This window comes from Notothenia rossii (genome assembly GCF_949606895.1).
Source record: "Notothenia rossii genome assembly, chromosome: 6".
In the NCBI taxonomy this organism is placed as follows: Eukaryota; Metazoa; Chordata; class Actinopteri; order Perciformes; family Nototheniidae; genus Notothenia; species Notothenia rossii.
Window position 1 is genome coordinate 10,573,684 of NC_136909.1, and position 27,189 is coordinate 10,600,872.

General features: G+C 40.3%; 1 protein-coding gene across 4 annotated transcripts; it reads left to right on the forward strand.

Annotated features, from left to right (window-relative positions):
* Window positions 1–210: 210 nt before the first annotated feature.
* antxr1a (ANTXR cell adhesion molecule 1a) lies at window positions 211–27,189 on the forward strand. 4 transcript variants are annotated; one of them, XM_079689090.1, is made up of 18 exons: window positions 211–664; window positions 4,028–4,099; window positions 4,179–4,250; window positions 4,803–4,884; window positions 5,039–5,072; window positions 6,134–6,213; window positions 6,862–6,930; window positions 7,512–7,592; window positions 8,644–8,704; window positions 9,437–9,535; window positions 14,170–14,239; window positions 14,356–14,434; window positions 15,159–15,254; window positions 19,098–19,139; window positions 19,965–20,060; window positions 20,750–20,917; window positions 21,833–21,913; window positions 25,469–27,189. In XM_079689090.1, the coding sequence occupies exons 1-18, from the start codon at window positions 507–509 to the stop codon at window positions 25,880–25,882; spliced, it is 1,854 nt and encodes a 617-aa protein (XP_079545216.1). In that variant the 5' UTR covers window positions 211–506; the 3' UTR covers window positions 25,883–27,189. The 4 variants fall into 4 exon arrangements, with proteins under 4 accessions (XP_079545216.1, XP_079545218.1, XP_079545217.1 ...); XM_079689092.1 differs by lacking the exon at window positions 211–664 and adding an exon at window positions 3,262–3,444; XM_079689091.1 differs by lacking the exon at window positions 211–664 and adding an exon at window positions 3,456–3,588.

Below are 27,189 nucleotides of genomic sequence, written 5' to 3' on the forward strand. Positions count from 1 at the left end.
TAGTGCAGTGTACACAGTATTCAGGTTCACTGCAATTGTATTTTTAATGATGCGGTGGTTTAAAAGCAGCCCCCTCTCACCACCAGGGGGCAGGACCAGCCAGCATATTTTGGTGTATTGTCTTCATCAGTCTCTTCCCCTTCAGATAGAGGGAGGGTTAAATACGAAGAGAGGTTTGCAAAGACTCAGGACCTCTCTGTTGCACTTGTCTTGTGATTAACGAAAAGCAGCAAGAGTGTGAGGTGGTGGAGCTCCTCTCATCTTTGTGCACGCTGTGTGATGAGAGGGTCCCAACAACAGCAGAGAGACCCACAACACTCATGATTTCTGTCTCCCCTCCACTTCATTCTCTCACTTCAACTCATTGCTCAACTTTGGATTACTGCCTCTTTTCATACTGAAGACACCTGTGGAGGATTAAAATAAGAATCTCAAAGGAGGATTCACTTTGCAACTTCCTCACATTCACTTGTCTTGGTTTTAGGAGTTTTTCCTCAGCTGGAATAATGCCTTCATGGTGGAGTAGGACCTCCTGGTTGGCAGTGTTGTTTGGTGCTGCGCTGGTTGTTCTTACTGCTGCTAGTGCTGGACCGAACCAGGACCGGAGGCAGGACGGGCCGTCTTCATGCTATGGAAGCTTTGATCTCTACTTTGTTTTGGACAAGTGAGTTCACGGTCACGCTTTACCTGAGTTGCTTAAGAGGGGAAGGATGGATGGGATGGTTTCAGTGCCATTTACGTTAAGGTCTGAAAAACAGCAGTTAATATAGCAGGTTGAATGGGACGCGTTGTGTTTTGTTTTCCTGCATGTATTTAACTCCATTGAGTATAACTTGAATATTCCACTCACCTGTTTTTGCTTGTTGCTTAAAAAAGGCACTTAATGCATAAAGCACATTTGCATTATTCTTGTTGTAGTTCCGGTGCCTCTCTCATTATGGTGACAACCAAATGACATAATGTTGGTTACGCCCCCTGGTGCCATGTCATGCGCGAATATGGATGAATGGACTGAAGATGCATTGCTTTACCTTGATATGCATTTCTGCTTGGCATGTGTCTCTTTGATTAGTGTTCCCCATTCTTCAGCATCCTGCAGGCTGCAGCTGTTTTGGTGTTCATTCTCATTAACAAACATTTACCACGTGGGCTTTATTTATCCACAAATGCTCGCCATTAAATGCATCTTTTTATTTCCTCATCTTCTTTGAGTCCTCTGTGTATCCACAGTGAGGGACAGGATGTTTGCCTCCCATCCAAGTTGGATACATTTGTCTTTATTTAGAAACATCCATGTTTATCTTACCGGTTTTTTGGTAATCGCTGAGTTTGCTTTCAGCTGTGCATCATGGCCACCTCATCAGAACTACCAGAGTGAACATAAACGGGATCATATTCATGACATGTTGATGATAAGTCTCACTTAATGTGGTCGTTTGAAAAACTCATCTCTTTTGACTCCACTTTGAGCGATAGAACTATTAACAAAGCACTTATATACTAACAAAGGACTGGCTTATCTAAAGCCTGTTGAGTAGCACTTGAAATGTTTTAGCTCTATGAAACCTGATGTACTTATATGATTCTGTTTTCTTCAAGTTTGTATCTTCTTGGTTGAATGCACTTATTGTAAGTTGCTTTGGATAAAAGCATCAGCTAAATGCAATGTAATGTAATAATGTAATGTAAAACGCCCACGCCCAAATTGAGCTTAACAGGAATTAAAGCCAGTCAAGTGAAAACTGTTTACGGTTCTCAATAGGGGTCAACAAGGTGAGCCATGTTTACATGAGTTTGCCTGACTAGACGTCCAAGATAAAGTACTTAATGCTGCAGATAAATATACAAACAACTCCTCTGTCACTGACTCAGCCAGGCTGTTGCTTTTGGACTTTAACAGACTGCTCATCCTATGAAATTTCTGGTTTGCAAACCTTGCTCAACACAACTTGTTTTCAATCCTTGTTTCCCACCACCAGCCAAAAAGGTTTGCCAACTAGATCAACAACAAATGTCTTCATTTTCCTAACTGGAAGATAGGAGTCTGACACGTCCCGCTCTCTTATAACACTCCCTCCAGATATGGTGATGGATTTCCCAGTTGTCCTACATTAAATGTCAGTGCCACCTCCAGACGCACTGCTGTTTTCTCACGCGGGAAATTAGGCAATTGTGTATAATACAGAGCCATTGAGAGCATGTGTATTTGTGTAGCTGATAGGTAGCTGTTCCTTTAGCTTTCATTTGACTGTCTTTTTCTCTTCGCTCAGCTTCCTTTTAGCAGTGATGTCCTCCAAGTGCCCTCATTGCCCTCTTGCTGTATCCTCCTTATCCCTCTTCCCTCCTCCTTGTCTCTGCACTGCTCTTTCTCTATTACATCCAGATGTTTCAGATGTTCAGCCTGTTTGCTGTTTGTGCTTGGGCTTGTGTCATGGTGGTAACAATGGAAACATAGGTGTTTTGTTGCAGGGGGTGTGGAGTTTTTAATTAAAATACATTTTGATAAGCATAAAGCAAGCTTGCAAACTGTTGTTAATTAACCAGATTCAACTGTATAGTCATTATAAAGTTCTCTCCTCCAAAATGTTTTATCCCCAAATATGTATTTCCTAACAACAACTGAGCAGGATACACATGACTTTGTGTCTCTAAAAATCCAATACAAATGTCAAATAAAAGTGTGTGAGACACCACCGGGTCAAATTGGAGATAGTGAACAGAGAATACAGTGTCAGATGATTTACATTTACACAATAACTTCAATCTGGTTTGATTGTAGGTGTGTTATACAGATGTTAACAGTCATCTGAGGATCAAAGCACTACTGCTACTTCTCACATTAAACCAACCGTTTAATGGGAGAAGTAGCCTTAAGAAGTCCATTGTTCGATTAGTGACCTATAGAGGCAGACCTCGGGGCGCAAGCGTCAGGAGACGATTGCAAGGAGACCATGAACCAAATAACCACATGAAAAGTGATGTCATAAAATGGCCACAAGAATTACAAAAAATAATTACAAAGAGACACAAAACCTGCTTCATCTAAGGAGAAGCTGTATAGCTACAAGGAAACACAGATGGACTAACAAACTCAAAACAACTCCAAACAGATGCAAAACTGATATAGAGATGCAACATACACATAATGACAACTATTTTAAAGACATTCCTGTTTGATCAGGCGTTTGGGTAACCGGTTGTTACGGTGAGTGAAGCAAGCAGGACCCAAACGCAGATAACACTGAAAAATCCTTTATTTCAAGGCTAAACGTCAAAACTCAGAACACTCCCCGGGGAACACAGTCACAGACAAACGACGAACCAACAATGACAGACAGCAAAAACAGAACTTAAATACACGCAAGACTAATCAACGAAACAAGAGACAGATGAGGAGGGAGGAGAAAACACAGGGGCAACAGGTGAACACAATCAAGTAAACAGGTAGGAGGGAACACACACAGACAGGAAACCAAAGACAGATCTAACCAAGACAAAACACAACGCAGACAGATCGTGACACCGGTGTGCTTGATCTTATTCCATTTAATACTATGATTTTATTTTTCTTTGTTTTAAATTTCACTTGTAAGTTTTGTTTCATTGTGTTTTTATTGTGTCTTAAATTATGCTCTGGTGCTTTTATGACTTCTTAACATGTGGCTTCATTGATGATTGTACGCCTCCTATATGGATGTCTTATTGTTTTGTCAAGCACTTTGTGACTTTGTCTGTGAAAAGCGCTTTTTAAATAAACTTGACTTACTATAACAAAGATGAAAAGACAGGAAACAAAGGAAGGTGCAGATCAGCTTCTAATAGACGTAATTGAATCATTTTAACATATTTTGTAGGCTGAGGGTCTTGAGGCTTTTATGGCCCTTTAAATGTCTGTGTCCAGGGGTCTGTTGTTCGGTCTATTGACATCAGTCCAACAGCAGCACAGAGAAGAGGTCACGTCACATAAATGCACAGCAGTGGTTGAAACGACACCCTCACATTACTCATTTGGCTTTTCTCTGCCTAGATCTGGGAGCGTGCAGCATCACTGGACAGAAATCTACAACTTTGTTGAACATCTAGCTCATAAATTCATAAGGTAAAAATCCTAATCTTGCCATTGAAAAAGAAATGACCACTGATCTAACAGTATGTGGTTCTCTTCTCCTCGCCTTTAGTCCACAGTTGCGGATGTCCTTCATTGTGTTCTCCACTGAGGGACGGATCCTGATGCGCCTGACAGAAGACAGGTGGGTGCAGATCCTCTCCAAGTCATTTTTAATCCGTTGATTTTTTTAACACGCAGCTGAGAGGAATGAGTGTTATGCCAGATTTGGACACAGTTATAATCCCTCTGAGAGTTTATCACCAGGAAGTTTCCAGACTGATACTTTCCCTCGCTGCGATCCGTCTTTAGTGTCGTCGGTCTGGACAACGACTTCATCATGTGGTTTTTTAACACTTGGTGGGCAGTTTATTTTTAATCCTTTCTCATCAGAGTGTCACATAACCTTTTCACTGGTTCACTGCTTCCCAAGTATCTCATCCTGCAAAAGGGCTCATTTCCTGCCTATCTGCGTGACAGCTTCTCAAGCCAATTCAAACCAATACTGTTTCAATTTATTCATCTGTTACACATTGCTGTTTCTTTCTTTTTTTTTACCGCCCTTATGGAAGCTATTATGTTCACAGTTTCTGGATGTGCTCAAAAGTTGTTTCACAATTGAATCTGACAAAATAAATATTTTTATAGATAGTATCATCAACAATGTCATTTTCCTTGTCGTCTGTCATTTGATCAGGGATCTCATTCGTAGAGGTCTGGAGGAGCTGTACAACGTTCGTCCAGGAGGAGACACCTTCATGCATGAAGGCATCCTGAGGGTGAGAAGCCGCTGCATATTCTAATTTGTTCTGGCCTCCACTTTAAAACAAACATCACATGGCTAAATGGTTGTTGTGTTAGAGGATCGAGAGACACACTTGATGCTACAAGATATACAGTCTAATATTTAAAATCTGTTTTTTATTTTCACAGGCCAGTGAGCAGATATATTATGGAAACACTGAAGGTGTGTATTACATACAAAAAGCACAGCACAAAGACACGTTTCATATGTATCCCTTTCCTGTAGTGCCTTATATAGGAATTGTGCATGTAACATCCCAGCTTCTCTCTCCCACACACACACACACACACACACACACACACACACACACACACACACACACACACACACACACACACACACACACACACACACACACACACACACACACACACACACACACACACACACACACACACACACACACACACACACACACACACACTTCTCCGCCTCATTCTGTTTTCATTTCTTCGTTCGTTATCTGACCAGCTTCAATCTTGTAGGCTACTCACTTCGTTTCTTGTAGCCCTCGAAAGGGTTTTGGAGGTTGATGCCTTGGTGAACGTGAGTTGTTTGGCTTTCTTGTCCGCAGCAGCAGAAAGCATTTTCGATTGTTTGAATGAATCAAAGTGGGTCGTCACCGTCGATTTTCTCTAAGACTTATGCTCCAACACACAGTTGCACGGGGTGCAGAATAGTTTCCCCCCACTTTTCGTCGGTAAATGAGATGGATCAGATTGTTTCATCTTTGTGTTTTCTCTCTCGTGTGAGTTCCACACGTTCACTCTACGGTGTTGTTTACCTTCTGTGATGCGCGAGCTGATGACGAGTTAACTTTTCCCCCCCTCAACTTTGTGTGGAAAAATGCGGGGATTATGCGGCCTTTTGATAAATATGCGGCCTTTTAAAAAATCTGCGCCATTTTGCTGATTATGCGGTAAATTCTGCGATCGCAGAATTGCGCTTTTCTGGAGGGTCTAAAACCTTGAATAAAGATTTTTTTTTATTCCACAAGCTTAGAACAACTGCTTAAGTGACAACTGGGATTTCTTTCTTCGACTCCTACCTTTATGAATGAATGTGTTTATTCTAAAATTGGAAGCCTTCAGGGTCTCATAAAACAGAAGAGCAAGTAGATTAGGACATACTACAAAATAGCCGCAATCTTAATAATGTTTTCTGCAAAATATAGGATAAGATAACAGTTGGATATTTCAGCAGTGAATTATTTCTGTCTGCAGATTATCGCACTGCCAGTGTGATCATAGCTCTGACAGATGGAGAGCTGCACGGGGATCTTTTCTACTACGCTGAGAGAGAGGTGAGATTAAGAGAGGCTGAATGGTTCACACAAATGATAACCAGGTGAGGCTGCACGTGTGATGGACCAGATCAAACACTGACACCCTATACATCACCGCTTTGATCCTCTTACTTCAGTCTTGGAAAAGTGAGGTCAGGGCGTCAGATTTATAGGCTACATCCGAGCCCAGTCGTTCTCCTCACATCTGCACCGGGATCTAAAGATGTATTTCCTCCCCGGACCATTCAGGCTCTGAGGTGTGTGAGAGTCTGAGGCTTTAATCAGCTTTGAGAGCCCTCACACACATGTTGACGGCAGACATATAGTGGGGTGACGTTTCCAGAAGCTGGAAATGTCCACTTTACGGCCGTGGGAGTTCTTACTGAAGCCAGTGTCAGCACCATTCGTCACAGGCATTACAACTTGTAAACCTATGATATAGCTTCTGTTTTCCGTTTAGCCTTCAGGCATCCGTGTGACATTGGTGTTTTATATATATATATATATATATCTCTATGACGTCTCAAAAGTATTATTCACGAATGTTGATGCACAATTTCACTTGCATTTTCCGATTGTTTTGGATGATGTTAAGCAAAAGTATAATTAAAACCAGGTGCTGAGCTTTTTCCTGTTTTCGCTGTGAATCTGTGTAAAACTTAACAGGCGAACCGTTCTCGAAGCCTGGGTGCCTCGGTTTACTGCGTGGGGGTGAAGGACTTCAATGAGACACAGGTGTGCTTTTTTGTTTTGTTTGAGTCTGTACCTTCATTTATCATGATGTCAAAGCGGTAAGGGAGTTGAATGGTTGGACAAGTGGGAATTTAAAGCTTTGTAAATCAAACCTTTTGAAAAGAATGTAACTTAGAAATGAATAAAACAGTGTTTTAGTGGTGATAAAGTGCCCTACATAACTTAAAGGCCTATTTTCCCCATTTAAAAAACAAATAGGCCACTTATATCAGTCATTACACTTTATAGAACCATGAGACACTGGCAAATGAGCCTTCAAAACTCAAACTCTCTTCCCAGTGAACGGAAATCAATGTTTCCAAAAAGGACATTAGCTGCACATCAAATGCTTTAATCCACTTTATACAGCATCCTTGTTTTTGGTAGAGTAATGATTACAGTGTGATCCAAGAAGCCTTTTCTTTCCTCCATTATGTAGCTTGTCTTGTTACTCTAGGAAATGAGGTAATATCATATGAGCCACTCCTGTTATCAATTATGATGTAAGCTTTACTAAATCTGTGCGTTGGATAAATAAGGGTGCCGTTGTCTCATTTGATTGTGATAACTTGTTTCCTCTCCAGCTGGCAAATATTGCTGACAGCAAGGATCATGTCTTCCCCGTAAATGATGGATTTGAAGCCTTGCAAGGGGTGATCGACTCGGTGAGCACTTAGTTATTTTTCTCTAAAATGTTCAAACAGCGCTTGTTGTTGTTGTGTTGACAATAATACCAATAATACCATTGAGGAGTGCTACAAAAGTAATGTCTCGTAGAGGACCGCAATAAATCATCTTGCTTTAATGTACTGTAAACAGAAAATAAGACAAAATCGATTGAAATCACGATAAATGATTTCATCCATGGAGCCCGGCCAGGGACAGACTTCCAGGAAAACCTGCTGCGACTGTGACTATCCTGCTTTTGATCAACGCAGCACACGTCTATCCAAATATGATCATAGCTAATCTGTATCTCTTAAGACGCCAAACACCTGCTTGTTGTTAGGGTCTGTTTTCACTGTTTGTTGAGCAGGGTCAAAGGCTGACTGTCATCTGGATCAGATTTCTCATGTATGTGAGTCGAGCAGCGGGTCATAAATCAGACTTCTTAGTACTCTAGGTTACAGTTGGCATGCTCCTGGAGAGCAGTGAGTACACATCAATCTGCAAAAGACAAATGAGAATAGATGGAAACTTCAAGACCAGAGACCCCAGTGTCAAAAGGTTAATTAATAGGCAGATAAAAGTCAGAGGTGTGGCTGAAACCAGTCACTCAGCGACACAAATACCCTCCATAACAGTATACCAGTATATTATAGTCAAATTGAACTGAAGATGTGAGTAAGGACTATATATTTAAAAGTCTTCTTGTCCGTCTGTTATTTGACTGCTGGATGCTGAAATGTGTTGTTCCTGAAGAGTTTAGTACCATCTTGCATAATGGTTAACCATTTTTCCTGCTTTCTTACATTTATACTGTGCTTTTAGGCCTTATGGAGTACTTATTAGCTCTGAAGAGACACTGAAATATGAAGATGACATCTTGCACTTTAATTAAAATTCCAGTGTAGAAGATTAAAATACAAACACACTAAATAACAATACCAGAATATTATCCTCAAATTGCAATGAATTCACGAGTAAGGACTATATTTTTCTTGTCCATCTGAGAATAGCTGGTTACTTACTCAAATGTGTTTTTCCTCTCCTCAGATCCTGAAGAAGTCGTGTATTGAGATCCTGGCTGCAGAGCCCTCTAGTATCTGTGCAGGAGGTAAGACAAAAAGGACATCCTCATTAGGCGACTAAATACATAAATCAAGACAGTTGCACTTCATAGTTGACCTTGCATATTAAATGTTAAAATCTTATGTATCTATGGTAATCTTTCCATTTGCTACAATTTGTGCACATTTGAAACAGGTGATGCAAAACACATAACAAGGAATCATTTTGTGATTTATATGTTGTTATATGAGCAATATATAAAAACACATTAGCTTTAAAGCCATGTTCAGGCCAATACATGTACAGTATGTAATCCTAAATACAGTAACTTTACTTAAGTTTGGGGTCAAAAGGATCTAGTGATGAAATTCATGTCAGATATCTTGCGAATAAACTCTAATAAAGAAAACACAATTCATGAGACATAGTTCTGCAGAGCATACATAACTGTAATATAATGATAATGGCATTATTCAAAAAATATGCTGCAGCTTTAGTAAACACGATTAGACATTAATAGATCTGACAATAATAGGTCCCCAGTTTTCAGTTCAAGAAGTCAATTGATTAAATCACAATATAATGTTACTGTCAGAGGGTCTTATTACGACATGTGTTGAGCATAATACTGACATGTGTTTGTTTCGCTCTGCAAAAACAACCAGGTCTTGTTGAGAGTGTCACATAATGTTCTTACATGATGACATGTTTTCGTGTTAATTTAAACCAGATATGAAGCCTATCTGTAGATGTTTGTGTTTCTCCTGTATTTCCTTAGAGTCTTTCCAAGTAGTGGTGAGAGGAAATGGGTTTCTACACGCCAGCAACGTCGATAAGGTCCGGTGCAGCTTCCGCATCAACGACACCCTTACTAAGAGTGAGTTAGTGAACCATTTCTGAAAAAATATTCCTATTTCATGCACTTTCAATGTCCTTCTTTTATATTTGTTAGCTGTAATGTTCATAGTGTACAGATAGTCTTCAAATATATATATTTCACTTTCAATATGAATATATTTTACTCTTTAGTTGTGTTTTTTTTTCTATTTTGAGATGTTTCTCTTTTCTATTTAAGTCTGTTTATTTAATACTCTTGTTTAGATTCTGCTTTGCCAAATTGGGATCAAAAGAGTTTATCTTTACTTATCTTAAAACTCAATACACATCTACTCTAAGCTAACCACATCAAAAAAGCTGAGCACATGAGTGTGTATCTACATAACATAACCGTTCTTCCCGAAAGTCAAACACCAAGTCAGCCGCACAGCTGGAATCATCTGGGATCAAACAAACAGGCCTACTGGTGTTACTGGTTGCATGTTTATGTTATGAACAGCACACGTTTAATTTTACTGCCGGAAACACGAGATAAAGGAGAATAAGTACCACACACGAGGCAGAAGGAGGAAAAGGTCTTTTACTGGTGGCCTACTGTAATAGATGTTAAAACCACTTCCTACCAGGCATGCCACAAGAGCTTTAAGAGGTGCTGGTCTAGTTACAATATTCACCAGCAACATGTCTGCTCCTCAAAGGGAGAGGTGGTGAACTTGCTTTTATCTTTTCAATCTGACGGCATGTGGGTGCGTCCATGTCTTTATCAATCTGATATGTTGAATTTGATTAGCCTTTTTTTAATGCAGGACATTCCTGCTGTCAGCCTTTTTTGCTTCTATCCAAGTCTGTTTGGAGTTTAGTACCATCTTGCATTAGGGTTAACCATATTTCTGCTTTGTCCCGTTCATACGGTATTTGTTATGCATGATAGGGCACATGCAGTATGAATTCATTGACTATGAGAAGGTGCTGAAAGTATGACGATTGCATCTTGAAATTTAAATGACATTTTCACAGTAGGCCTATTAATTGTATTATTATTATTACAATTACTCAGAATCAGAATTAGTTTCAAGCGTGATAAATCATCAAACTTCCTGGAGACAAACAGCAGACATGGAAGTAATTTGAGCAAAACTATTTCCTTATGTCAATCCCATTATACTTGTATATTCCAGGTTCATTCACTTCTCTAAATTGCTTCAACACAAATCTCTGGAATTTGGTCAGAGGAACTTTAAATGAAAAAAGTGTAAGCTCACCTTCAGATAAATTGGCTATAAGGAAATTATTTCTCTTGTTTGTTTGTAGCCTTTATTTAACCAGGTGAAAGCCCCTTGAGATCAAAAGATCTCTTTTTCAAGGGTGACCTGCAGGACATTAGTTACACATGTAACATAAAACAACAGAACAACAATAAGGATGACATACAACATAATGTACAGGGTACAGTTTACAAACTCTATTTACAGTGACAGGTACCATGAGCATCAAACAGCATGTCACCCAGCCGAGTTTTAAAATGATGCAGGGGAACCAAAGTGCTCAGTTTTAAACATGTTTGCAGACTGTTCCAATTTAGTGGAGCTGCACAACTAAAAGCTTTCTTCCCTAAGAGAGTCCTAGCACTAGGCACATTTAATAAAACAACATCATGAGATCTCAGGCAATAAGTACTTTCAATTCGTCGAGAGATCCGAGAGCAGATATAAAAAGGTAGTTTACCCAGCATGGCTTTATAGATGAACATGTACCAGATACTGAGCCTCCGTACAGTTAGTGAAGGCAGACCTGCCCTGGTATACAGGGTACAGTGATGAGTAAGTGCTTTACAGTTAGTAACAAATCTCAGCGCACTGTGATAGGCGGCATCTAACTTTTCCAGGCAATAGGCAGGTGCATTCATATAGATCAAATCACCATAGTCCAGCACAGGTAAAAAGGTCACAGTGACTAGCCTTTTCCTGGCCTCAAATGAGAAACAGGACTTGTTTCTAAAAAAGAAACCTAGTCTAACCCTCAGCTTTTTAGGCAGAACCTGAAGTTTAAAAGTAAGACAATCATCAAGCCAGATACCTATAGGTATTTATAACAGGTAACCACTTTGAGTACTTGTCCTTGCATAGTAACAATATCCAAAGCAGTGTCTGTAGTCTTCTTAGCTTTAGAAAAGAGCATTACCTTGGTTTTATCAACATTTAAAAGAAGCTTTAGTTCAGAGAGCTGAGTCTGAATAATGTTAAAAACAGCCTGTAATTTAACGCCAACCTCCTGAATGGAGGGACCTGCACAGTACATCACGGTATCGTCCGCATAAAAATGCAAAGTAGCTTCATCCACATTTTCACCTAAACTGTTGATATATATAGAGAATAAAAGTGGACCTAAAACAGAACCTTGAGGTACACCATTAGCAATGTTTAACCACTCAGAAGACAGCCCATCGAAGTGAACACATTGGGACCTTTCAGAGAGGTAGTTCACAAACCACCATGGCTGGATATGCCAATACTGAGTAGCCTCTTCTTCAAAATGCGATGATCAACGGTGTCAAACGCTTTGGAAAGGTCAATAAATAGAGCTACACAACTCTGCTTATTATCTAAAATACTTGTAATGTCATTCACCACTTCCATTGTGGCAGTGATGGTGCTATGTTGCTTTCTGAAGCCTGACTGATGTTTAGACAGGATATCATTATTACATAAAAACTCCTTTACCTGTTCTCTCACTAGGCGTTCGAGCACCTTCGCCAGAACTGACAATTTTGAGATTAGCCTATAGTTATTTAAAATAGTTGCCTTCTCTCCTTTTAGGAAAGGCAAGACATAAGCTGACTTCCATACTTTTGGAATTGCATTTGTGCTGAGGGAGAGGTTAAAAAGAGTCTAATACTGTTCATCTTTGCTCTCCCCCTCAAGCCCTCTGTGTATACTTCGCAAATATGGTGAAAAGGTAAAAAAGAAGGCAGTAATATGTAAATGCATGTGTTCAGCAGATGAATCGATGTTTGAGTTTGTGTCTCCAGGAAAAAGTAGCAGCAGATACATTCATTCAGGCGGGATGGGATTTGGCAGGCCCTGTCGTTCGCTAGCCATTGTTTTGTTGACAGATGTTGCCATGGATAATATTTTAAGTTTAAAAATGGGACATAATACTTCAAAGATATAATGCAACATTGCTATTGTTGCTGAATAAAGATAGGAAGATTGGTACCTATCGCAGGCCTGTATGTTAAGTATGAAGCTACAGCCAGCAGCAGCTAGCTAGCTTAGCTTAGCACAGAGACTAAAAACAAGGGGAAACGGCTAGTTTAGCTCTGTTTAAGCTAGCTGTAAAGACAGACATATATGCATATTTTTTGCTTAGCTTACACCTTGTTTGTTTAATATTCACAACAATTCAAATGTAAAACATACCTTGGTATATTAACTGGTTTCTGTCTCTCCTCGCCTTAATAGTATCCAGGAAGTATCGCTCCCGTCCAGGAAATAGTCAATCATGTGTAAAACCATGTTTGAATGTTTTTTTGTAACTATAGGATGTTATTCTGCATAATATGTTCCCTTTGGACGAAAGTCAGACTAGCTGTTTGAGTTTTTATGTTTAGCTAACCATCACAGGGCTGTATAGCTTCTTTGTTATTTATTTACCGACAGTGGATTAGATCTTATCAGCTGGCAAGACAATGAATAAGCCAAACATTTTTACTTCTCCTTGGGAGTCTGGAAAATGCAAACACTTCACCATAGGCAACTGTAAATTGACCTTTGACCCTCTCAATAAATATTCTCAGAGATTGAACATCTGCCATAATTTTAAGCAGTTACTTCAATCAACTAAATGGTTAAATGTTGACTCTTGCTAGTTTGTCTTGTCTACTCCTCACTGTAAAACATTACCTCTCTTTGGGGTAAGAGAGCAAACAGTCCAATAAAACCTCCTGACATGAACTCTAGATGCTTTGCCAGCATTTTACCCTCGAGGGGTTTAAACAGTGCAGAATCAGCTCCCACCAGCGCATTACTGGACTCTGCTGTAGTTTGACTTTTAGAAGACTCTCAGGCCTTTTCGTCATGCTGTAAGGCAATTCAGAGTACAAGGTCGATGCAGAGATGAACTCCGAGTTGGATTATCTAGACAAGTTTTTGGCAGCGCTGATCGCCCAACCCACACCCATCCACTCCTTGCAGCGTTGTGTTTTTAAAGAAGAGCGGTCGAAGCCCATGCGGCTGCTCGTGTTGATTTCCTCAGTTCTGGGGTATGCTCCCCTCCTGCCAGGATAAACAGACAGGCTTGGCCGATGATGTTTGTTGGAGCTGCTTTACTAAAAGCCAGCTGGATAAGGAGACGACTAGATTCCCCTGAATAATCAAAAGCTGTGGTGGTGTTTCTGAGTGTCATACAGATGTCTTTAGACAGTAGACAACAAAGAAGAAACAAAGCAGAAACAAAGAAGAAACAAAGAAGAAACAAAGAAGAAACAAAGCAGAAACGCCTCTCTGAGAGAGTGTGTTTATCAAGTATAAACTTACGCTGTATTAGGCTAAACAATGACACACTGAGAGTTGATGCAGGACATGGTTTGTGGTTAAAACGGTTTCAGGAGCTGTTATATGTCAAGGAAAACTACTGAATGTTTTTCTATTTCTTTCCACTCTTCTTTTTCTTTAGTGGTGAAGCCCTTGATTGTGGAAGATACATATCTTCTCTGCACTGCACCAGTACTTCAAGATGAGGGAATGTGAGTATTTTAATATGTGAAAATGTATGTGAGTTCTCATATGACACCAGCTACTCTGTTTTTTCTAAGACGCCACAAACATTACAGTTGAGACATTACTGCTTTTGTTTTTGCAGGGCAGCAAACCTTTATGTCAGTATGAACGAAGGTCTCAGTTTCATCTCCAGTTCGGTCACCATTACCACTGTGGGCTGTGTGAGTACAATTTAATGTACCAGCTTATAGCTTTGAAGGCATATTATAGTGGGTAATGGTGCATTTAAACTGGTAAAAAAAAAAAAGCATTAACAAGTAAGGAAGCTGTTATCCAATCAGCATCAGTCCTATACTTTCGAAATGATTGGATATAGGAGGAATAAAAAAAGAAAAATAGAAGCTGAAACTTTCTGAAACAAATGTATTCTTATTCTAAACTCTCCGGTTTAAACAGAAAGTTGTATTTTACATTTCATTGTGAATGTTTAAAAATGGTTGACCAATCAAAAAAGCTACAAAGGATTCTGTGTGTGAAAAGTGTAATCAAAGAGATTTAGCAGTATTGCAAAGTGAGTTGGGTTGGAAGATTTTAAGGAAGTAGTATATTCGTTTCAGAGTTTAAACATAACGTTAATTAGATTGCCATACATTTGTTTGCATCCATACAAATGAATCATAAGCAGCTTAGGTTTTTAAGAAAAGAAAAAGGACATGAGACATCAGACTGGTATCTGTATTGGCACATACTTAACGTTGCAGACGCAAATCAATTTAAGTGTTTCAGTAGAAGCTGAATCACAGTCATCATGTACTGATTCCATGGAAGATAAAACCAAAACCAAAAGATTTCTTCCCAAAACAAGCATTACGCCTTGTGAAGTGGTTGACATTAATGCTCTGAATGTTGAGAGAGTCTGTGTTGACGTGTCGGTCTCTGTCACAGTCTGATGGGACCATCCTGGCCATAGCGCTGCTCATCCTGATGCTGCTCCTGGTCCTGGCTCTCCTGTGGTGGTTCTGGCCTCTCTGCTGCACTGTGGTGAGTTCTCTTAAAGGCCTCCTATTATACTGTTTTTCATCAATATATAATAGGTCTCATATATATACAAAACATATCTTTGAAGTGTTTGGCTCCAAACACCAAACAGATCATTGCAGCATTACCCATAATCCCCTCTGTTTCAGCCCTGTTTCAAAAGTGTACTTTTCCTGTTAGTTCCGATAGTTCCTGGAATTTTGCGTTCACACCAAAAAGATTACTTAGTTTAGAGAACTTTTACCCCCATTTTTAGTGCTTGCTAGAGAGGTGGGAATATCCTGGGGAGAAACAAGTTCAAATTTCTGATTGGCTGGGCGAATTGCAAACCACGGCCCGTAAAACTCGCCATTTTATTTCCTCTCATCAGCATTATTAGCATTAGCATTAGCCCCGCGCACCAACGGAGAGAGACTAACTTATGGCAACAAAAAAATTAACATGGGAACGGTGGAGTGATGACGAGGTGTCGGCGTTCTGGTGATTTACTCGGAAGTAAGTTGGGGACAGGCTTCAGTAGAAGCTGCTGGGACTCCCAGCAGCTTCTACTGAAGCCTGTCCCCAACTCCGGGGATTTCCGGCCGGGGACTTTGGGTGGCAGTAGACGCCGTGAAGTGGTTTGCGGCCTGCCAGTAAACCCAAAGCAGAAGAAGAAGAAGTGACGTCAGTTGCTTCATTTGCGTAATCTTCCCTCAGGGACTTATTCCGGTGTGAACGCGATCTGTACTTAGTTCCATGGGGGTACTAAGTGCTGGGAACTAAGTACGGCAAAGTAATTGGTGTGAAAGTGGCTAATGGTGCTCTAGGAGGAGATTCCGGTGATAAGGTGATTGGCTAATGGTTACCAAGCCGAAAAATCGTTATGACATCATAAAGTGTCCAAAATCTGATCAGCTCATTTTCAGACAGGTTTTAAAAAAAAAAAATGATTTAACCTTTATTTAACCAGATAAAAAGCATTGAGATAAAATCTCATTTACAATGCTGACCTGGCCAAGAAGGCAGCAACGTTACACATAACGCATAACACAAACATATAAAATACAGAGAACATAACTAAGAAAACCAAAGACGAAAAAAGCAGTTACTACATTGTGCACATTAGGACAGTAAGAAAGGCACTACTTATTACTGCAAGAGCAGCTGGTGGTAAGGACTTCTGACAACTTGAATTTAAAACAGGCTATAGAGACAAGTGCCGTCAGTTTGAGGCGTGATTGAAGGTCATTCCAAGACCAAGGACCATAATAAAAGAGACTCCTTTTTCCAGCCTCAGTCCGCACAGCAGGAACCTGGAACCGTATCCAGGCACTGGATCTGAGGTTGTAAAAGTCACAAACTGGAGCAAATCTGGCACATATGTAGAGTGGAAGCTTTCCTAAAATGGCTTTATACATTAATAAAAAACAATGCTGCATCCTACGCATAGTGAGTGAGGACCATCCAGTTAGGCTATACAGTGTGCAATGATGAGTCCTATAGGGTGCATTTGATATATAACGCAGTGCAGCATGGTAGAGTGGGTCAAGTTTGGCCAAGACAGTGGGACAGGCAAATCTATAAATGGTGTCACCGTAGTCCAGCTGGGACAGGAATAAGCCAGAGACCAACCTTTTACGGGATGAAGTTGAAAAACAACATTTAAGTCTGTAAAGGAAGCCAAGAGTGAATTACAATTTCTTTGTTAGAACTTCGATATGGTGTTTGAAGTTCAGATTACTGTCCAACCAAAAGGCAAGATATTTGTAGGTATCAACAAACTCAACAGAGACGCCATCAAGGGTGTCAATGGAGAGGCAAGAGGACGCTGACTTGGGAGCAAAAAGCATTGCTTTGGTTTTCTTACTGTTCAAAAGCAGTTTGGAATCAAGAAGTGCATGCTGCAGCGTGATAAAATCAGATTTTAAATTGGAAACGGCCATATCCAGAGAAGGAGCACATGAATATAAAATAGTGTCATCAGCATACATATGATAGGTAGAAAATTGCATCTGATTACAAATATTGTTTACATATAATAAAAAGAGCAAAGGCCCCAAAATAGAGCCCTGTGGAACTCCCTTCTCCAAGGTGACAGGGTCAGAGACAGTGCTACCCAACCTGACGCATTGAGTACGGTCGGTTAGATAACTCTGAAACCAGCAAATGGCATTATGACCGAAACGAGACGCCAACATAACATTAGACATATATAGATAGATACATTATAGAAATGGATCAGAACAAAAAGAGAGAGAATCTTTTTTCCTGAAACTTTCAGAGTCTCTTTACACAGAGGGGACACATGTTGATGTATACAAGACATGAAGAAGTGGATTTTGCATAATAGGTGACCTTTAAATACCAGTGCACACATGCTGCTCTACAGATATCTTCTGGTCTTCCCTCTTTAAAACGAACAGATGTAGATGTAGGTAGCTTCAAACACTTATGGAATGCGTTGTTTCTTGCAGACATTTAGACACAGAGAAATGTCTTTTCCAGGTTTGTTTTGTCTGGCTGACGCCCTCTAAGGCATCTCATTAACCTGAACATCATGACCATGGTGAGAAAGTTAGTCTGTGTGGGTGAATGGTCTTTTTGAATCCCTGCAGCTGAATTTAGTCCACAGCCAGACGAGGTCAAGGACATCGTGTGTTTAAGTAATTGTGCTGCTGTAGAAATAATTTGTGTTTCCGTAGGTCACAGCCGGTGATCTCCAAGTCTCACCTCTCGGTATTACTGTAGTGTATTCACTGGAGGACTATAACTTGTAAAAAGAAATACTCCATCAGTAATAGTTAGAATGTTCAGCTGCTGATGTGGAAACCAAAGCTTTAAATACCCGGTTTTGGTTGTTACTTTTTGGTCGCAAGATAACTCGTCATAAATAAAAAAGGTTTTATGAAATCTTAGTATATTTGTGACAGCCATCTGCTCTAGGTACAGTAGAAAGAGGAAATGCTCGAGGAAAATATCTGTGCCAGTATTTAGACAGTGGTCCACCTGCCAGCATCGCAATATCTCACATCGATGCTCGCTGTCAGAATCTGCATTCTCCTTCAAATGAAAAGCTTGGAGTCTCTGCAAGATCCAGTCCAATGTTTCCAGCGCTGGATCGGGAAAGTTGAGAGCTGCCAAACAGAAATGTCCGCATTTACAACATGGCTGTTCCTCCCTTTTGCTTTTTTTTATTCGTCCATGAAGTTGCAAATTCAAGTCTGTGCGGTGATTCTGTTTAGGAAAGCGATGCGAGGTTACCATGGCGAATGGTCTGGTGTGCCAGGGGTTGGAGAAGCGCAGAGGAAAATCCCAAATAAGAATCAGAATCGTTTAATTTGCCAAGGGCATTTAATGTAAAAGAAACTGTCTCTTTTTATATGATGGAAAACACACGGACAGCTCATGTGAAGAAGGGGAAAGACACAAGGGCATAGTGCCGACTAAACTGTGTATGTTCAAATATAAATGTTTATGTGTTGTTAATCAGCTGCAGACAGTATTAAGTATAAATAGTACTATACAATTTCATGGATAATATTGCTTCTTATAGAACGGAAGAGCAAACAATACAGTATTTATGAGCATGTAACTCTTTCCTTCTCCGAATCAACAACCTCAGGCCAACAAAACAATCTGGAAAGCAGATTTCTGTGTCAGTGCATCGCTTTTGTGAAGTAGAGATAGGAAAAAAAACCTCCTCAGCCAGGTGTTGTTGTGTAACCCTCTTGTTGCACACGGAGGATGTCGTAGTGGTGACATGCAGTTCCTACGAAGAAAACATTTGATAGATGTGTGACTTTTCATTGTTTTCTGACGTATCACAATATTCCACCAATGCTTTTTTATTTTTCCCCCCCTGCGCAGATCATCCATGAACCCCCGCCTCCTGCGGACGAGGAGAGTTCGGTAGGAGCGCCATTGTCATTGTTTCTTGTGATTCCAGAGAAAAGCTCATTATTAAAGAATTAGACAGCTGCCAGTGTTTAGGTTGTGTAAGTCCTCAGTTTATCCGGACATTCGAAACCTCTATGACCATGTGGCGTGATTCCCTTCTTGGCCATAAACTCATTTTTTACTCATTTGGTCATTCATCCAATGTGAGTTAACGCCCTCTTAGAATAACACTGAAATCCTGACCATAAATGCTTTTTTCCTACTCATTAAGTTGCATGTTTTCAATGCATGTTTTCCACATCTCTCTTCCATTGGAGTTCTTTGGACTTTAAATTAAATTAAACTGACGAATAACATCAACACAATCATTCAAATACATTTTGACTGTAACCACTCACAATGCAATAAGAGGAGGCTGACATGCAACTTTGGGATGCATCAGGCGGTATTTATTTGCACGAAATATAATGAAAATAAGGTTTAACTGGTAAATCTATTCCAAAAAGCAGACTCGAATAACAACCGAGGCCTCACATCCTGCTAGATTATGAGTCAGACTGGGTTTAATAAAGTACTAAAACATAACAAGTTGGCTTTGTGATTTCCTCTGATCTGGAAACCAGCACAAAAAGTAGAGATTTGAGTTAAGAGGGGAGAAAGAAGTATTTACTGTTGACCAATTAAAGGGCATTAATAGTAGCTCATGTACCCATTCATGTAAAAACAACACATTTCCCTTTTATGGTGCTTTAATTTTTAGCTAGCTAGCCTGTCAAATGGCTTATTTCTATTTCTATGATATCATAATAAAATGTACTTCCTGTCACTTCTCCACAGGATGATGAAGACTTTGAAGGCCCTAAGAAGAAATGGCCGACGGTGGATGCATCTTACTACGGAGGAAGAGGAGTAGGGGGAATTAAAAGGATGGAGGTGAGATTAAGAGAATCTCATGTATTCAAAAAAGACATTCTGGTGTTATTTCAAAAGGATAGGAACCATAAAAGCAACATGCTGAGATGTTACGTGTTTATCATTTGGGTTGCTTAAAGTATCTCTAGAGTTGATTGATTTAAGATCAAAACACTTTCAAAAAGTTTAACGCTTTAAATGAAATTCACTTGAATTGTCCTTCACTGAAATGAAGCATGTTATCGATATATTTCAAAAAAAGATTCATAATCATACCCATCTTGCTAGGTGTATTAACATTCCCTATAACCGTGATATTTAAAAAATAAAGTATTGATATCTTGTTGATATGCCTAATGTTGTAAAAGTCCTTTTTAAATCAGTTGTAACTTTGGTTTGGGTTACACATTTTCTTATCACCTCCTACACGTACACATGCAAGCGTAATTAATTAGCCAACAAAGAGCGCATAATCAACAAATACAAAGATGAAGTTGACGAATAGCATTGCTAATTCTTTTCAAACAAATGTGCTATAGATATCTCTATCAAATTGTTATTATGAATACATTTGCCACGTTAGTTATTTAGTTAAATCTGATATTGTTACCGCCCTAATAATGAACCCTTTTCCCTAAATGTCCACTTACGTACAACATTAGATGTTTTGTATGATACGTCATTCGACCCTCCTTATGCTCTATGATCAGGTCCGCTGGGGGGAGAAAGGGTCCACCGAAGAAGGAGCAAAGCTGGAAAAGGCCAAAAATGCCAAAGTGAAGATGCCTGATCAGGAGTATGTGGACGCACCGACGCGGGTCCTCAACAACGGCATGCAGAAACCCCCCGGGCCCAGGAAGTGGTACTCACCCATCCAGGTACGAAACAGACGGAAACAGCCAGGAGGAGGATGTGTTTGGTCACATGCTCTTTCAAACGTCCTCGTTGACAACATCTAAAAAGGGAACATACATACAGGATTCAAGATTCAAAGATTCAAAGGAGAAGGAAATACCGTACACTAGAATTAAGTACGGCTTATTGCAATACTTTGTAAATCTGTGGACTGTAAACTGATATGTGTGCTATCAACAAATAATAAGGACTGATGAGTTTCAACTGCTCAACATTAAAAAAGCAATGGAGGAGGATTTGGGAGATAATTGTTTGAAGAAGTCAGGGAAAGCACCTCAGCTTACATTTCATGAATCAAAGCATTTATGGCTGTTTAATAGCACGCTGAGACACATGTTTTTCTTTCTTCCAGCTGTAAACATGCGTACTGCATGAAGTGAAACATCTGTAACAAATTACTCCATGACAATGTGGCTGAGGATAGAGTTATTAACACGCTGCAGTGGAATTAGCATGAGATGTGTTAAGGTATTAGTGCTAAGGTGACTATTGGCACACAGTCCCATCCTGCAGGACCAGCAGGGGTTAAGGGAGTCGCTGTGAAGCCAGCAGTCAGCGGGGGATTGATAATAGGAACCAGACTCCTGTTGGACTGACCTCCAGGGAGCAGAGCTGCACAGCCAGCAGTTCTGTGAGGGAAAACAGCTGCCCTTATCCTCAAAGTATTTACTGTTTCAAAACTATGAAGAGTCTGCTCACAATGAACTGAAACCCATTTAGTTGGTCACTGTGAAGTGGCTTTAGGGATTGGATCAAATGGGTCCTTTCAGGTTTAGAGCTGTGACCAGGAGAGAAAAACAAATCGATTGATAGCAGAAGCTGCATCTTAAGAATAATTGCATTGGTTTCAAAGTTCGATTTCTTCTCTTTTTCCATAGAGCAAACTGGATGCATTGTGGATGCTTTTAAGAAAAGGCTACGACCGTGTGTCTGTAATGAGACCTCACCCGGGTGACAAGGTAAGAACAACTCAAAGCTGCACAATCAGGCATGAAGCGTGCACACTGACGTCAGACCTGGGCTGTGTGTCAGCATTTGGCAACGGACAGGATTATTTTGTATCTGAAAATGTTGAGAAAATGAACCAGCTGTTAGCAATGAATTGTGCACAGCGTAGAGGCTCTTGGGAAAACCTGTGGTGAGTTAGGATTTAGACTGAATACAGTGCACTGCAACGTAAAGACGTCTTGGGAAGTCATTATGAAAATGTTATTCTTCACGGGCCAGCTGTAGCAGGGGGGGGGGGGGGGGGGGGGATAACAACGTGATGACCTGTACAGTTGGCAGCTGACGTGAAGTCTGAGACTCTGGGATCTTCAAATCTGAGGGAAGCCTGGATATAATAATGCCTAACCCACAAGCGTTTATGTACTGCTTCATCTTACCCTGAGTAAGACATGTTGATATAAGAGCAGCAGCCATTACCCTCAAAGTCAAAAAAGATTAGCAGAAACTTTCACATTTACTGCACTGTTTTGCCAACTGTACATTTCACATATTTCCTATACTAAATATAGTCTGGTTCAATTGTGAATGTACAAACAATCCTAAAAAGCAATTTCAGCTGTTAAACACAGGCCTTTTAATAGTTTGGGGAAAAGCTGGTTTTCTATTATTTTCCCACAGCTGAATAGCACACAGCTGCTTTGACACTCAAGAAGTCAAGAAGAGGATATAGCTGAATTGGGAAGGATGAAACTCATGTGGTCATGGCTCAGAGAAGTCATTATCATCGTCAAGTGCTGCGGTTTTAACCCACAGGAACACAGGTAGAGGAGGAATAACACTGCCCCGTTTCACATTTGATTTATTTGAGATACTAACTATGATATCTCAAGCTGATGTGTAGTTTGGCAATAGATGTAATCACATATGTCTATCTGATGGGATGGTGCAGTCGGTGCAAGCCTTAAAAAGTGAGGGATACACTGACTGTATGCCATAGAATCATACAGTGTTTTAAAGATGTCAGACTTTCTAAGTGTTCATTTTAACGTGTTTCATAAATTAGCAGATAACAACATCTTACTAGCTAAAATCTGATATGGTACCACAACGTGTTGCGTTATACAATAAATATGGGTTTGGCTATGATTGAAACTTTGGCATCATGACATTCTCCAAAAGTGCAATGTACAACAGAAGTGGACAGCAGGAAACTACTTGCAATGTACAACAGAAGTGGACAGCAGGAAACTACTTGAGACATAAAAGAAAAAGGACATACATTTGTGCAAGTGATAACAAATTCTAATTAAGTAGACTATGTAAAAAAAAAAAAGAATGTTAAGTTAAATAAAATATTTCTTATTGTAATCATGTATAAATATGTGGACTGTAACAGATGCAAGGGCTACAAACAAATGATTTTCAGCTGCTTAACACACAGTGCTTAAACACACACACGCAGTACATAAGCAAGCAGAGCTGTTTCATTACAGATGTGGTTGCACATGTGTCTCCTGCATTGTCTTCATCACAACATTCATCTGCATGTTAACAGTGTCCTAGTTTCCTTTCAGTGTTTTAAAGGACATCTGTTTTGCGGACTCCTTTTAGGAATCCTGCCCATTATTGATTTGACACTCACATCTAATCCACTGTGAAGCAGTAATGTATGCTTGGTAATAATATCCTTGTTCTGATGTGGTGACAAACATATTTTGCATTACAGTAAATATGAATATGGCTATGATTTAAGCTTCGTCATCTTTTCAGATAGATTTAATAATCTCTTGTTTACTTACCGAACAGTCAGCAAGGCCAGTGTGTCTTAGTTCCAGGTCACATGCAGTTAGTATTTGACCTGAAATGCAGAAATGCAGTATCAAAATGCTCAGTTTATGTAAGCAGGGAAGCTGAGGCCTAATGCTAAATCGCCAGCCTTGAAGGTGGAACTACTTTACTCTCTTTGAAACAATGAAATTATATTCAGAGTCACATCCCTTGCTTTTCTCCCCCAGTACACTCAGTCCATCTAACACACCACTCTGTAAACTGAAGTGCACCAGAGAGTCCTCCACTCCATTAAGCTCTTCATTAGTGCACTGGAAACACAGCATGGCTCTAGCATCCTTGATGATTCGCAGTAAACAAGCTCGCGCTGGTTGCAATTAGGACTCTTGTCAAAGCCCTGCTTTTATAACTTCCCCTAGATGAATGCAGTGGAGGGAGGGAGGAGGCCGGTTGCACGCCTGAGAGAAACTAAAGTGAGGTTCCCGTCATGTGTTGTAAATATCTGAGCCTCTCAAAACTAGTGTCTTCAGTAATTAGTGAAGGAATCAAACAGGGCACACAGCAGGAACAAAAAAACATTAGACATCTTTAAACAATTCTCTATAACATGTTTTCATGAGGATCGACAGACCTTTTGGGTTTTCTATCTGAGGTCTTTTGGCCCCGCTGGTTAATGAGAGGCACAGAGCAGCGCTGTCATCTCTTATCAGTCCAAAGCTACTCCCTGGTCCTGCAGCTACTCCCTGGTCCTGCAGCTGCTCCCAGGGCGGAGCGTGTTTCTGGGATATGATCGTCTCTTGAGCATGACCTCACATTGGTTTGGACAGGGGGACTGATGGCAGGTTCTTTTGTCAAGTTGAGTAGAGCCCACTAGATAAACCTAAAAGCTTTAATCAAGAAATACAGCATTCGTAGAGGTGTGTTTACATTAAAACAGTCATGAAGGTGTGTGTGGAACCATCTGCTGGATTCATCAGTCCATGCAAATTGTGACAACACGCAGCAAGGGACATTTTTATATCTTAAATACAGCTGTGAAAGAAGAAAAAGGTGTTTGTTATTTCAAACAGCAATTACTTTCTCAAAGATCCAAGACTAATATTTTTGACAAAAGAGGTAAATGAGAAGCCTACAGAACAGTTCAAAGATAACATATCCCCACGTATGGTTGTCTGATTGTGAATGGTGACTAACACAGTGGACCTACAGATTATTTAAAAAATATCTGATAATGTATACAACCCTACTTATGTTTGGCCTTAGTGTCTATTGTTGTTTTGTGTTATCCGTTCCTATTTGTACTTGTATATGACATGATGTACCTGCCGCCCATCATAAAACCTGGATTCCTTTGCAGGAGATATCCTGTTAAATATAGGATAGATAAAAAAATGTGGTGAAGAGAATTGAAAATGTTGTGTGTGGAAAATTGACCATTTAGAATGACCAACTGAAATCTAAATAAAACCCTCTTTTGGGTGCCATAGTTACTGCTCATTTATCTTCAGGTTCATGTGTGTGCCTGTGATGTTACATGTTTAGATGCTATGTTTAAAAAGTCTCCCAACAGTGGGAGAGAAGCTTCTTCTGGAGGGAACGTTGGTATTTTAGCCTTTGCAGACCATTAACATGCACTAAAACATTTAAGACAAACTACAGGAAAGGGAAAAACCCCAAAAGCATAATAAGGCCCTTCAAAGGAAAACATAATGATTATTTTACATTACAACTTTGTTACGTCACTAAATGTTCCTCTAAAATCTGTTTTCGAATTTCAGGGCCGATGCATGAACTTCACCCGCATGAAGTCTCCTTCTCCAGCCTACCAAGACTACAACCAGCACCCATCTCCCATCTACAACCCTCCCAAAAGCCCCCCTCCCCCGCAGGGCACCCTCCCTCCGAGCCCCAGCAGCCCCCCGTCATCTCCATCGTTCTCCTTCTCCAGCCTCCCACTGCTGCCTCCCACCCCTCCTCCCACCTGCTCCCCTCCCAACACGCCTCCGCCTTACACGCCGCCTCCTACCCGGGCTCTTCCTCTGACCAACCTGTACATACCTGACCCTCCAGCCCTTCCTCCCACCCCCCCACCCTCCGCCTCCCCCACTGGTTCCCTGCCTCCTCTTCCTCAGGCACTTACTCCGGGACGCGCCCCTCCACCTGCCCGGCCTCCACCTCGCCCCGGCCTGTAAAGCTCTGGGAGCAGAGGGTGGAGAATTTTAAAGGATTTTATAAATTATATTGAGTCCCCTCAACAATCAGCACATGACCACCCTTGATTGTACCTGCGAGGACCTGTGAGCGCGGGCTTTTGCCTTCCTGCCTTGTGAAGTTGAAGCAGTGAGGACTTGTTTTCAGCTGTTTGTCTACAGCGTACACACTAAGACTAACAGTGCAATTGCTGATGCTTGAATTACACAGACATTCCCTAAAAATGAGGTCATGCAGGCCGGCTGAAAGACATTTGGTTCATGGTCCTCGGAGCTGCTGCAGGCCCTGTTGTCCCCTGCATGCACACGCACGATTGGACGAATCCTGAACAAGCAGAGGAACAACAGCTTGAACTGAAGCCTCTGTACAAGGAGGAAATTATGTTCAAAATGATCATTACACTAAAGTATGTGTCTGTAACATTTCCTGATAAGAGATAAGAGACTCAAGTTGCAAATGTTCCAGATACAACACAGTTAGGATGACTTAGAAGATTCTGAAAACACACATTTTTGTACTCTTGAATGTTGAGCGATTGCATGCAATAATGTTTAAGTTGTTCTTTTTATAACATTTCTACCTTGTTTTATACAACATAAATGCATTTTTTTTTTGTTTTTAATTGTCGAGTAGACACATTTTTGAGGTTAGCAAAAATGCTGATTGTTCAGCGTATTGAAACAGCAATGTAACGTATTTTAACTTTTTTTTATGCCATAGTAAACATTGTGGGTCACATCTGGGCCTTTTTTGTGCTCGTCAGAGTAAAGAATGATTTAAATGAACCTCACCAAGATGATTGTGATCGCTTCATATGCTCCACCTATTATGTGGATAAAGAGTCAGGGAAAAGCTGTGCATCATCTTCCACCCATGGCCTCTAGCAAAAGGGTTTCATCTAAACAATACTTTTGACACAACCATGTGTTTGCAGATAGATGCTTGCGTGTGTGTCAAATAGAAAGAGGCTACTTTACGTATTGTGACAGCCATTTTAATCCACTTAAACAGAATCATCTGTTTTCTTGCACAAGGTGCTTTTAGTTCCTCCAAGCATGGAACATAATGAAAGCAATGCCGTCTCATGGGCCATAAAAAGTCTAGATTAAATAAAAGTTAATATAAGATCAGAAGAGTTTCCGCTAAATTCAGTGCAGATTGCAATGGTCTGCTCCTCAGAGTCTTGAATTTCACCGCAAAACTCAAAGGAACGTTTTTCAAATTTCCAGCGATACAGTCGAATACTTTGTTTGTCTCCTTCAAAATGAAAGTAAACAATTGAAATGTA

What these genes read in the sequence shown, in the direction of transcription:
- antxr1a (XM_079689090.1), top strand. Translation starts at nt 507, where the DNA reads ATGCCTTCATGGTGGAGTAGGACCTCCTGGTTGGCAGTGTTGTTTGGT. An exon ending in GTACTTCAAGATGAGGGAAT is followed by an intron (nt 14,240 to 14,355) that starts GTGAGTATTTTA and finishes TTGTTTTTGCAG; the next exon opens with GGCAGCAAACCTTTATGTCA. An exon ending in GGGGAATTAAAAGGATGGAG is followed by an intron (nt 20,061 to 20,749) that starts GTGAGATTAAGA and finishes CTCTATGATCAG; the next exon opens with GTCCGCTGGGGGGAGAAAGG.